We start from the raw sequence: 13,418 nt of genomic DNA on the forward strand, positions 1-13,418 counted from the left end.
TGGGTACAGGATAGTTAACAGTCAGCAATTAACATGACAACATTAATGATGAGAGGAAGTATGGTCTCCACCCAAGGGCATTAGTTGTGCCCTGAGGGACCTGGAAAAGGGGCGTTACCCTGACATTCCAAAGGTCTGTTATCATAGATGCAAAAGACAACAGACAGGCTTAGTTAAGGTAAAGGTGGACTTTGTCAGGGAAGATTCTAGCCGAGGACATGACTACCTGGCATAAACTATAATTTAAAAGTTTTCGTTTTAGACCATCTTTTGTGGTTACTTTCGGTCTCTTGAGTGTGCAAGGGAGCGTGCAGGCAGCAGGCCTTCCCTGAGTTTGTCAGGGTAGCCTATGACCCCTTTCCATCCACTCCACCTAAAGCAGGGGGGAGGGGGGAGGGGGAGGGGCGAAGGGAAGGAGAGGGTGATACAGGCAAAAACGAACTAAAATAATTTCCTTCTAGATTAAAATATGTCCCTAATTCATGAACACATCTCATAGTAATTAGACTGAGGAGAGTCCTTTCGACCAGGCTAGGACTTCCCGCCAGAACCCAGTGCTCTGGGATTCTTAAGGACAGAATGGCGGGGGGCGAGGAAGGGATGGTTGGAAAGTGTCAAGGCTGGGGACTCAGCAGAGATTGCAATGGAGCCAGACTCTATTAAAGATGGCCCGGTCACATTCCATTGTCTGTGTTTCTAAACAAGGGTCAACAGTTTCCTAAGTGGACTCCAACTCTTAGGTGACCCCCTCGAGGCATAAGACCCTCTCATTCCAGCATGGCCAGGCCTGCTGAGTCACCTTCAGGTTCTTGGAAATTCAATCCGAAATTTCCTGGGCCCTGTGTTCGCTAAGAGCGGAGCACAGCCAGCCCACACCCAGGAAAAGGATCTATTCGAATGCAAATAGACGCGGCGCGGTAAGGTTTGGCTGAGTTCAGGGTAGTCTGGCTGATCCTCCCGCCTGTTGTCACTCAGACGCGAGGGGGCGGGGTCTGGGGGAAGTACCCAATCAAGGATGCCGCTGGGCCCGTGGGTGGGGTGAGGCGCCGATGGGGGTCTCCGTGCTTTCCGGCTCCAAGCCTTGCGGGGGTTGGCGAATCCTCCCGTCCTAAACAGTCCCCGGTGGCTCGGCCGCACCCCTTGTGCCATCTGCACCGGTCGTGGGGTTCGTAGAAAGGACTCAGGGAGACCCCGGACACCCCGAAATGGTGAGTGTGCGGGGGCCGGATCAGGAGACCGGCCGAGGGGCTGGTGGAACCATGGGCGGCACGGCCTCCCCTCGGTCAAGTGCGGAGTCTTCGGACCCGCGTCCCCGGGGCGCGCCGCTAGGACCTCCGTCCCCTCCAGCTCGCGGCGCGGGGGCTGAGCCGGCAGCCCCACCGGGCGTCCTGTCCCGCCCCGCGCGGGCACTTGGACCCGCTCGGGTCAGCTCTGCGCACACGGCCCAGCATCCTTCCAGGCTGTGGGGCGACCACGTGGAGGGTCGTGGGGGCAGCAGTACTCGGCCTCCCGGAATTCCGACGTGGGCGGAGCTGTGGTCCGTGAGGTCCCCGGTCCCAACTTTCACCTCGGAGCACCTGTTTTCTCCGCCGTCTTCCAAATGTTTGCGAAGCAGAGTCTGAAACTCACGACCCTTGACCACCCCCGACCCCCCAGCCGCCGCCTAACTCTAACTGGGGCTGGCAGTAAGTCCCTAAAATTAAGATTCCGCCCCATTCCCAAACGCCACCTTCTCCTCTGCTACTCGCATCACCATCAGCTGCTTTTTCTCGCCTGTGTATTTCACCTTTATAATTTTCCCCGGAGGCATGAATGGCTCATTTTTAAAGATGATGTCTGTTCTGTGGATATTTTACATGAGAGGAAACAGAAAATTAACCAGGTGGAACTGCTTTCCATGAAATCTTTGTGCCTACCCGCCCAGGATCTTCCTTGGGCACAGACATGCTATAAGAAGTCTTTCGGGCCGAAACCGGTTTGCTCAGTGGGTAGAGCGTCCGCCAGCGACTGAGGGGTCCCGGGTTCCATTCCGGTCAAGGGCACATGCATGGGTTGTGGGCTCCATCCCCAGTGGGGGGCGTGCAGGAGGCAGCCGATCAATGATTCTTTCTCATCATTAATGTTTCTATCTCTCCCTCTGAAAATCAATTTAAAAATTTTAAAAAAAGTCTTTTGGGTGGGGGGGTCCTCCTGGATTAGTTACCCTTAAAAGCTTTATTCACTTCTGTAAGCCCCCGTTTTTCAGTAAGGGTAACATGTATTTACTTAGTAGAGTTTTTAAAGACAGTTTAAAATATTTCTGAAAGGTTAAAGTCGGTGGTGCGTGGTCAGGCTAAATAAATAGCCATCTCAGATGGGGTATAGAGAAAAATTGAATTTATTTAAGGGGTTGGGGGATCGGGATATACAAAGGGAAGGGGTACACAGCACGGAGCCAAAGGGTGTTGAGTCCATGATGGCAGCAAAAATATACTGAGGACAGTGAACAGGGCAGAGCGTAGAAGCAAGAGGGGAGCCTAGGTTGGGCTGCTTTGGCTCCCTGAGAAGTCTGAGTTGGTACGGGGGGGTCTTGGCGACGGGTTCAGATGAGCTGCTGCTGCCCTTTGTTGTTCTCGGGGTTGCAAGACTCCAGGGGTCCGGGTAGAAGGCGAAGGAAACGTGCCTGTGGGGGAAGGGAATACCACCAGTGATGGGTGTGGTCTCTGGAGGGAGAGCATGCCCTGGGGCCTTTGTCCTGAGCTTATTTCTCTCTTTCTTGCTGGTGGAAATCTTAGGGGAGTTGTCAGGGGAGGTCTTGATAGAAGATTCTTCAGCTTTCCAGGTGTGCTCTTTCTGGGTCAGGGTCTCCACTGGTTGGTCCGTGCCTGGGCAGGGGGGTCATTAGTCAATGTAGCTAGTCCTGAGGGACACTTGTCTGGTTTTGCTACTTTTCTGGGTCTGGAGCTGAAATGTAATTAAGACCTAGATGTTATCTTTTCATTTTTTAATTTTTTTAGGAGACTCCATACTGTTTTCCATCATGGCTGTGCCAGTCTGCATTCCCACCTGCAGTATACTAGGGTTCCCTTTTCTCCACATCCTCGCCAGCACTTGAATTTGTTGATGGTAGCCATTCTAACAGCTGTGAGGTGGTACCTCATTGTCATTTTAATTTGCATCTCTCTGATAATCAGTGACTCTGAGCATTTTTTCATATGTCTCTTGACCATTGACATGTCCTTTTTAGAGAAGTGTCTATTTAGGTCCTTTACCCATTTTTTAACTGGATTGTTTGTCTTCCTTCTGTTAGGTTGTATGAGTTCCTTATATATTTTGGATATTAACCCCTTATCAGATGTATCATTGTCAAATATGTTCTCCCATACAGTGGGCTTCCTTTCCGTTTTGTTGACGGTTTCTTTTGCTGTACAGAAGGTTTTTATTTGGATGTAGTCCCATTTGTTTATTTTCTACTTAGTTTTATTTGCCTTAGGAGATGTATCTGCAAACATGGCTACGCGAGATAGCTTAGGTTTTGCTGCCTATGGTTTCTTCTAGGATTTTTATGGTTTCCGGGCTTAAATTTAAGTCTTACCCATTTTGAGTTTATTCTTGTGTATGGTGGAAGTTGGTGGTCTAGTTTCGTTGTTTTGCATGTATCTGTCCAATTTTCCCAACACCATTTATTGAAGAGACTGTATTGACTCCATTGTATGCTCTTGCGTCCTTTGTCAAATATTAATTGAGCATAAAGGCTTGAGTCAATTTCTGGGTTTTCTGTTCTATTCTGTTCATCTGTATGCCTGTTCTTGTGCCAGAAGCAGGTTCTTTTCAGTACGGTGGCTTTGTAGTATATAATTTGATATCTGGTATTGTGATTCCTCCAACTTTGTTCTTCTTTCTCAAGATTGTTGGAGTATTTGTTCTAGTTCTGTGAAATATGCTGTTGGTATTTTAATAAGGATTGCACTGAATCTGTAGATTGCCTTGAGTAGTATGGACATTTTAATGATGTTGATTCTACCACTCCACTCCATGAACACAGTGTATTCTTCCACTTGTTTATATCTTCCTCTATATTTTTTCAAGGTCCTGTAGATTTCCAAGTACAAGTCTTTTAGGTCCTTGGTTGAAGTTTATTCCTAAGTATTAATTTTTTGGTTGCAGTGGTAAATGGGTGTCTGTGTGTGTGTATGTTTTTTTTGTGTGTTTTTTTTAATATATTTTATTAATTTTTTACAGAGAGGAAGGGAGAGAGAAAGAGGGAGAGAGAGAGAGAGAGAGAGAGAGAGAGAGAGAGAGAGAGAGAGACATCGATGAGAGAGAAACATCGATCAGCCGCCTCCTGCACACTCCCCGCTGGGGATGTGCCCGCAACCAAGGTACATGCCCTTGACCGGAATAGAACCTGGGACCTTTCAGTCCGAAGGCCGACGCTCTATCCACTGAGCCAAACCAGTTTCGGCTGTGTGTATGTTTTATTATTTTTCTGAGAATTCATTATTGGTATATCAAAAAGCCATCGATTTGTGGTTGTTGATTTTGTATCCTGCTATTTTGCCAAATTCATTTATTTTTTTTTATTTTTTAAAATATATTTTATTGATTTTTTACAGAGAGGAAGGGAGAGAGATAGAGAGTTAGAAACATCGATGAGAGAGAAACATCGATCAGCTGCCTCCTGCACATCTCCCACTGGGGATGTGCCCGCAACCCAGGTACATGCCCTTGACCGGAATCAAACCTGGGACCCTTCAGTCCGCAAGCCGACGCTGTATCCACTGAGCCAAACCGGTCTCGGCCAAATTCATTTATTAAATCTAGTAGTTTTTTGATGGAATCTTTAGGGTTTTCTATGTACAATATCATGTCATCTGTGAATAATGAGAGTTTTACTTCCTCCTTTTATTTCTTCTTGGATGCCTTATATTTCTTCTTGTCTGATTGCTGTGTCTAGGACTTCCAGTACTGTATTGAATAAGAGTGGTGAAAGGGGACATCCCTGTCTTGTTCCTGTTCTTAGGGGAAATGCTTTTAGTTTTTGCCCATTGAGTATAATGTTCACTGTACATTTGTCATATATGGCCTTTATCATGTTGAAATGTGCTCTCTCTCTTCCCCCTTGCTGTAAGGGTGTTGGATTTTTGTCGATTGCTTTTTCTGTGTCTATTGACCAGTTAACTGGTCCAAACAGAAACCATCCCTATTTCTTCCATATGCGCTGGAATACAGTGGGGCCTTGACTTACGAGTGTCCCAACTAACGAGTTTTTCGAGATACGAGCCATCTCTCTCGGCCGATTTTTTGCTTTGAGTTGCGAGCTAAAATTCGGGTTATGAGCCAGCTTCAGATACCCCACCACTAGTTGGCGCAGCGAACGTCACAGTGAACGCCACAACATCAGCCCAGCATCACGTGTCTCACTTGTTCACTTTTTGATTTGACATATGAGTAATTTGAGTTATGAGCTCCATCACGGAACGAATTAAACTCGTAAGTCAAGGCCCCACTGTATTTATGAATTTAAGTTACCATAAATTTCTTTACAAACTCAGAGATGTCACTAACAAGTCTGATTTTAAAATTGGGTGACCAGAGTTGACATATGAGTTTTGCGGCTATAGACGCGTGGTGTGTGAGGAAGGTCCACTACTTTTATCTATAGATGCTTATGGCGTACAAAGGGTTGATATGATCATGTGATTTTTGTCTTTCCATTTGTTTATCTGATGTGTTACGTTTATTGATTTGCAAATATTGTACCAGCCTTATATCCCTGGAATAAATCCCACTTGGTCATGGGGTATAATATTTTTAATATATTGCTGGATCCAATTTACTAATATTTTATTGAGGATTTTAGCATCTATGTTCATTTGGGGATATTGGCCTGTTAGTCTCTTTCTTTGTAGTGTCTTTATCTGGTTTTGGAATTAAGATAATGCTGGCCTCATAAAAAGAGCTTAGGAATGTTCTTTCCTCTTGGATTTTCTGAAATAGTTTGAGTATAGGTGTTACTTTGAATGTCTGGTAAAACTCCCCTGTGAAGCCATCTGGACTCAGGCTTTAGTTTGCTGGGAATTTTTTGATTACTGCTTCTATTACATCAGTTGTTATTGGCCCATTCTGGTTTTCGGCTTCTTCCTGATTTGGTTTTGGAAGATTGTATTTTTCCAGGAATTTGTCCATTTCATCCTCATTGTCCACCGTGTTGGCATGTAGTTGTTCAGAGTATTTTCTTACAACCTTTTGTATTTCTGCGGTGTCACTGGTTACTTCTCCACTTTCATTTCTGATTTTATAGATGAGTCCTCTCTCTTTGTTTCTTGATCAATCTGGCTAATGGTCCATCAATCTTATTTATCCTTTCAAAGAACCAGCTCTTGGTTTCATTGATTTTTTATATATATATATATTTTTTTTTTAGTCTCTATGTCACTTATTTTTGCTCTAATCTTTATTATTTTCTTCCTTCTACTTACTCTGGATTTTCTTGTTCTCTTTCTAGTTCTTTAAGTTGTGGGGTTGAATAGTTTATTATTAATTTTTCTTGTTTTCTGAGGTAGTGCCATGAATGTCCTTCTGAGGACTGCTTTTGCTTGTGTGCCAGAGATTTTGGGTTGTTGAGTGTTCACTTTCATTTGTTTCCAGGAAGTTTTTTATTTCTTTCTTGATCTCATTGGTAACCCATTCATTAATTGTTTAATAACATGCTATTTAACCTCCATGTGTTTGAGTGTTTTTACTGTAGTTGATTTCTAATTTCATTCCAGTATGATCTGAGAAGATGCTTGATATAATTTCAATCTTCTTGAACTTTTAGAGACTTGTTTTGTGTCCTAACACGTGATCTATTTTTGTGCACTTTTGAGGAATGTATATTCTGCAGCTTTGGGGTGAAATGTTCTATAAATGTCAATTAAGTCCACATGACCCAGTGTGTCCTTTAGAGTCATTGTTTCCTTGTTAATTTTTTGTCTGGAAGATTATCCAGTGAAGTCAGCAGGTTGTTAAAGTCCCCTACAATGACTCTATAGTTGTTGATCTCTTCCTTAAAGTCCTCCTACTGGGGATCGAGCCTGCAACCCAGGCATATGCCCCTGACCGAAATTGAACTCGGGACCTTTCAGTCCACAGGCCAATACTCAGTCCACTGAGCCAAACCGGCTAGGGCTGCCTGAGAAGCTCTTTATTCACCATCTATTTTAAATGATAGCCTTGCTGGATATAGAAATCTTGGTTCAGAACCTTGCTTTTTTTTTTTTAAATATATTTTATTGATTTTTTACAGAGAGGAAGGGCGAGGGATACAGAATTAGAATTAGAAACATTGATGAGAGAGAAACATCGATTCAGCTGCCTCTTGCACGCCCCCTACTGGGGATGTGCCCGCAACCCAGGTACATGCCCTTGACGGGAATCGAACCTGGGACCCTTCAGTCCGCAGGCCGACTCTCTATCCGCTAAGCCAAACCGGTTAGGGCAGAACCTTGCTTTTTATTACCTTGAGTACTTCATGCCTACCTGACACTAAGAAATAGCCACAGTCCCTCTCAGCAACCACAATATCTGCTTGATTTGGGGAGGCCACAATTTCCTTATTTACCGATTCACTTTAGCCTATTTATGTTGCTGGCACAGAAGGTTCTAGACTACTTAAATTACCATACAGTTGGCACTCCTACTAGTGACCTTGGATCTCCTTTACTGTAGAGGCTTTAGTGATGATCTTTCATGCCTCCTGGAGTTAATTATGAAGGTCTTAAGTTATCCGTTAGCTTCTGATGCAAGAACCTGCCCTAGGCCACCCACTATATGCCATTAGAACTATAATCATCATGTATTAGGACCTCTGGCAATAGAGGTGCTCATAAAGACTGAGCATGTGATCCTAAACTGAGCTGGCCATTGTGCTTTAGGCTCAGAAACAGTACCACACCAGGTATGGACACCTACTGATACCTTGCTTCTATGGCTTATGCCACCTGCAGGATGGCTGCCCCTTCTATATACAGTCCATTGAAGGAGACTGTGGTATTGGGATTCACTGAGTGGACAGCACTGGGGACTTGCGCACGCTTTCAGGATGAGAATACACATAAATAAATGATGGATCTTAGTGGAGAGTTGTTGTTCAATTGGTTCATTTCTGATAGCAGACCAAACCCCAAGAGTCACCACCTCTAACCAAGCATCAGGCAGTCGCCTTACTACTAGTTCACATCGGCCCCATCTGCATATGTTCACAGACTCTTGGACTTGTCTAAGAGTTGCCCCTTTGTGGGAAAAGAACTCTGGGAATGTCAGATACCCAAAATATAAAGCCAGGCAACACTTGTCTTTACATTACTAAGTCTGCACTATCAGGACTCACCAGGAAACTGCTGATCCATGTTGGAGTTCCAGACACTGATAGTAACCATGGCATTTCTCAGAATGTACAGTCCTAGGTTCTCCAACAAGGTGTTCCATGGGAATTTTACCTCTCTTACTGGTCTCAGGCTCATAGAGCATCATGCTAGGTTGTTGAAATAAGTTTAAATCAGTTGAATGATACATGGTGTGTTTCATCCAAGTCAGTCATCAGGTGAATTGTAACAAATCTGTCCTTTTTTTCCCCCTAATGTGCTTTTTTAAAAAGCAGTTCTAGGTTCATAGAAAAGGTGATCAAAGTGTACAGAGAGATCTGTGATGAATATTTAACAAGTTACAACCAATACTTCCCAACAAGAATGTTTTCATTCTGCCAGCTGCATTGACTACTAAAGCCCTGGAGTACTTTAGGGACAATATAGCCAGCTGGACTTCATTAAAAGTTCTATTTCCACAGCTTTCGTGGACTCTCATGTGTGGTGATGGGAATGGAAGAAAAAGAGTCTAGTTCTTCATTTTGTTTTTATTGATTAAATTCTGCCTTATACAGTGGAGAACTGTATAAGGGAATGAAAGCTTTTCTCACAAGTATTGATGGTCTTAAAATGATAGTATTTGGTATGGCTGGTGTGGCTCAGTGGTTAAGTGTCAACCTATGAACCAGGAGGTCACAGTTCCATCCCCAGTCAAGGCACATGAGCACATGCCTGGTTTGTGGCCTTGATCCCCAATGGGCTGTGTGTGTGGGGGTGGGGGGTGGGGGGGGGGAGGGTTTAGGTGGTAGCTGATTGGTGATTCTCATCATTGATTTTTTTTAAATGAATTTCTTACTGTTTTTTTTTTAAATATATTTTATTGATTTTTTTACAGAGAGGAAGGGAGAGAGGTGGAGAGGTAGAAACATCGATGAGAGAGAAACATCAATCAGCCGCCTCCTGCACATCTCCCACTGGGGATGTGCCCGCAACCCAGGTACAAGCCCCCGACCGGAATCGAACCTGGGACCCCTCAGTCCGCAGGCTGACGCTCTATCCACCGAGCCAAACCGGTTTTGGCATCATTGATGTTTTTATCACTCTCTCTTCCTCTCTGAAAGTGATAAAAATATATTTTAAAAAATGCAAATCACAATTATAAAAACTAAAAATATGCGTGTGTATGTGTGTGTGTGTGTGTGTGTTTAAAGCATTCTGTTATTTCTCAACATGCTGTGAACTCTGCCGTTGCAGAGCAGTAACATGTAATGTTATAACAGTAAGAGTGCACAAATAATTTCCATGAAGTAAGTGGACAAGGGAGTAAATTTAGGATGATCAGTCATAGAATAAATATTTGGAGACAACAGAATTATATGTAACCTTCCTATAAATGGAGTCTGGGTATCCAGGGCTGTCAGTCTCCCACATCCTAATACGTATTTGGGATGTTTTAGGACTCGGTGGCCATTGAGGATGTGGTTGTAACCTTCACCCTAGAAGAGTGGGCCTTACTGGATTCTTCACAGAAGAAACTTTACAGAGATGTAATGCGACAAACTTTCAAGAACCTGGCCTCAATAGGTAAGGATGTATTTTCATTTCATCAATTATAGGTATGTGTTTCTTGGTCATTGCTTTTTCCCCCCAAGATTTGGATTGTGAAAAGATAGGACATTGGTAAATAAACTAGGCATGGTCACAGCTTAAAAAAATGGACCAATAATCTAATATTTCTCTAATATAAATATTTTGGATTTGTTTTGTTTGCATTTCAGGGAAGAAATGGGATGATCGTGACATTGAAGAATTGTATAAAAACCAGGGGAGAAAACTAAGGTGAGTCCTATTTATAATAGAAAGTAGTGGTTGATTTGAAGATTTGATTATGTCATGAAATTTTTTAAAAAGGAAATACTCCCTGCTTCAATTTTTACTTACAGAACATTTTCACCAAAATTACCTTTTTATTAGACATGGATGTTCAGTGTTTGTGAAGTAGCTTACTTCAAAACAGTATTGTTAAATTTTATATATGATTATTGCTGTTTTAGTAATAGGAAGGGTGAAATCCTCTTGCAGAGCATTGTTTCATTTTTCAATTCTTTATTGTTGAAAGTATTACATATGTCTCCCTTCTAACCCCATTGAGAACATTTTTTATATTGAACTTTAAACAAATCAAACAAAGCAGAAAACCTACCCCTTTCTAACTTACTATTATTGGTTTTAGAGAGAGAGAAACATCAATCAGTTGCCTCCTGCACACACTCCAACCAACTGAACCACTCTGGCCAGGGCAAAAACCCTACCCCTTTGATACAAACCATAAAAATGCAGTTCAAATACCCTAATAAACAAAATTGCTAATAAATAAATCATTAATACCGTACTTCTTGTTTTTTACAGAAATCATATGGCGGAGAGACTCTGTGAAACTAAAGAGGGTAGTCAATGTGAAGACAACTCCAATCTTATTTCAGAAATGACTTTGAACAAGAAGACCACTGCAGTGAAACCACATGAATGCAGTACATGTGGAAAAGTCTTTATGCATCATTCACCCCTTGATAGGCACATCAAATGTCACACTGGACACAAACCATATGAATATGACAAATACAGAGAGAAGCCTTATACATTTAGGACATGTGGTAAAACCAGTTATCACCATTTTTTTTATAAACGTGTAGAGAAATCTTACAAATGTAAGGAATGTGGGGAATCCTTTAGGCATCCCCAGTTTGCTCACAAACATGAACAGATTCATACTGGAGAGAAATGGTATCAATGTAAACAATGTGGAAAAATCTTTAGATATTTTCAAGGCTTCCAAAAACATAAAAAAACTCACACAGGAGAGAAACCGTATGAATGTAAGCAATGTGGTAAAGCTTTCAATTGTTCCAGTTCTTACCAAAGTCATGAAAAAACTCATACTGGGGAGAAACCTTATGAATGTAAGGAATGTGGGAAAGCCTTCAGTTATCACTCTTCCTTTCTGTTACATGAGAGAATTCATACTGGAGAGAAACACTATACATGCAAGGAATGTGGTAGAGGCTTTCGTCGTTATGGAACCTTAAAACGGCACATGAGACTGCACACTAGGAAGGAACTCTATGAATGTAAACAATGTGGTAAAGCCTTCAGATATTTTGTTTGGTTTGAGAAACATGAAAGAAGTCATACTTGAAACATTAAATGTAAGGAATGTGAAAAGGCCTTCTCATATTACCAAACCTTAAAAGTACACACTAAACTGCACAGCAGAGAAATCATATGAATATGAGCAATGTGGTAAAGCCTTTAGCTATTCTTCTTCCTTTAGAAGTCATTGAAGAAATGAGAAAAAATCCTATGAATGTAAGTAGTTTGGTAAAGCCTACAGACCTTACAGTTGCTTGGAAACACAAGAGAATTCATAAGGAAAGCTTAATGGAAATTCATGTGTAGTATAGTGTTCCAGGCAACAGCACAAGTCATTAATAAATGTGTAGCCCTAGCCAGGTTGGCTCAGTGGATAGAGGGTCAGCCTGAACACTGAAGAGACCTGGGTTCGATTCTGGTCAGAGTCAATACCTCGGTTGCAATTTCCCCTGCCCTGGTCAGATGCATGCAGGAGGCAACCAATTGCTGTTTCTCCCTATCTGTTCCACTATCATGTTGAAGCCTATTGGGATTGGTGAGTGAGTTAAAGACATTTTTTTTTTTAAATATATATTTTTAGTGATTTCAGAGAGGAAGGGAGAGAGAGAGTAACATCAATGATGATAATCATTAATTGGCTACCTCCTGCATACCCCCTAATGGGGATCAAGTCCAAAACCCGGGCATGGGGCCTGACCAGGAATTGAACCATGACCTGATTTATAGGTCTACACTCAACCACCCAGCCACACTGGTTGGGCAAAGTTTACTTCTAATATGCAATTAGGATTAATTTGTTAAAATATTTTATTTAGCTTGTGCTAAGAGGCCATTGAAATTTGACTGTGGTATTTATTGGGATTTTTCTACTGGTCTTGTAGCAGTACCTGTAAATCCCTAGTTCATTATATATACTCTACCTTAGTGACTACCAAAAGTTCTCCTTTTGGGTGACAAGTATAAGAACTTTATACACATAACACAGTTGGAATAGTAGAATAAAGCAAGTTTATGCAATAATATAGTTTTATGTGGATTCTCTTAATATTTGGAGTTTTACTTTTTGTTCTTCTTTATTTGCTTAATAGACTTTGTTGTGAGAAGAAATACCTGTAATAAGGACAAAAATCTAGAGCTGGGATGTTCCCCTGTGGATAATGTTTTATATCATTTTCTGGATTTTCCACTTACAATCAAGGGTATCCTCAGAACTTCCACCAACTCTTTCATATTCTTTTTTTTTTTATTTTTTTTAAGAGAAGTAGATTTTCTTTTTTTTTTTCTTTTTTTTTTTTAATTAAATCTTTATTGTTCAGATTATTACATTTGTTCCTTTTTTTTCCCCCCATAACTCCCCTCCTCCCAGTTCCCGCCCCACCCTCCGCCCTCACTCCCCACCCACTGTCCTCATCCATAGGTGCACGATTTTTGTCCAGTCTCTTCCCACATCTCCCACACCCCTTTCCCCCCCCAAGAATAGTCAGTCCATTCCCTTTCTATGTCCCTGATTCTATTATAATCAACAGTTCATTCTGTTCATCAGATTATTTATTCACTTGATTCTTAGATTCACTTGTTGATAGATGCATATTTGTTGTTCATAATTTGTATCTTTACCTTTTTCTTCCTCTTCCTCTTCTTAAAGGATACCTTTCAGCATTTCATATAATCCTGGTTTGGTGGTGATGAACTCCTTCAGCTTTTCCTTATCTGTGAAGCTCTTTATCTGACCTTCAATTCTGAATGATAGCTTTGCTGGATAAAGTAATCTTGGTTGTAGGTTCTTGGTATTCATCACTTTGAATATTTCTTGCCACTCCCTTCTGGCCTGCAAAGTTTCTGTTGAGAAATCAGCTGACAGTCGTATGGGTATTCCCTTGTAGGTAACTGAGTTTCTTTCTCTTGCTGTTTTTAAGATTCTCTCTTTATCTTTTGCTCTTG

At 42.0% G+C, this 13,418-nt stretch overlaps 1 protein-coding gene across 1 annotated transcript; it reads left to right on the forward strand.

The window, feature by feature from the left end:
• The first annotated feature begins 1,069 nt into the window (after positions 1–1,069).
• LOC132234180 (zinc finger protein 14-like) lies at positions 1,070–12,715 on the forward strand. Its single transcript, XM_059695221.1, has 4 exons — positions 1,070–1,208; positions 9,785–9,911; positions 10,106–10,166; positions 10,737–12,715. The coding sequence occupies exons 1-4, from the start codon at positions 1,206–1,208 to the stop codon at positions 11,521–11,523; spliced, it is 978 nt and encodes a 325-aa protein (XP_059551204.1). The 5' UTR covers positions 1,070–1,205; the 3' UTR covers positions 11,524–12,715.
• The last annotated feature ends 703 nt before the right edge of the window (positions 12,716–13,418 follow it).

This window comes from Myotis daubentonii, chromosome 5, assembly GCF_963259705.1.
Source record: "Myotis daubentonii chromosome 5, mMyoDau2.1, whole genome shotgun sequence".
In the NCBI taxonomy this organism is placed as follows: domain Eukaryota; kingdom Metazoa; phylum Chordata; class Mammalia; order Chiroptera; family Vespertilionidae; genus Myotis; species Myotis daubentonii.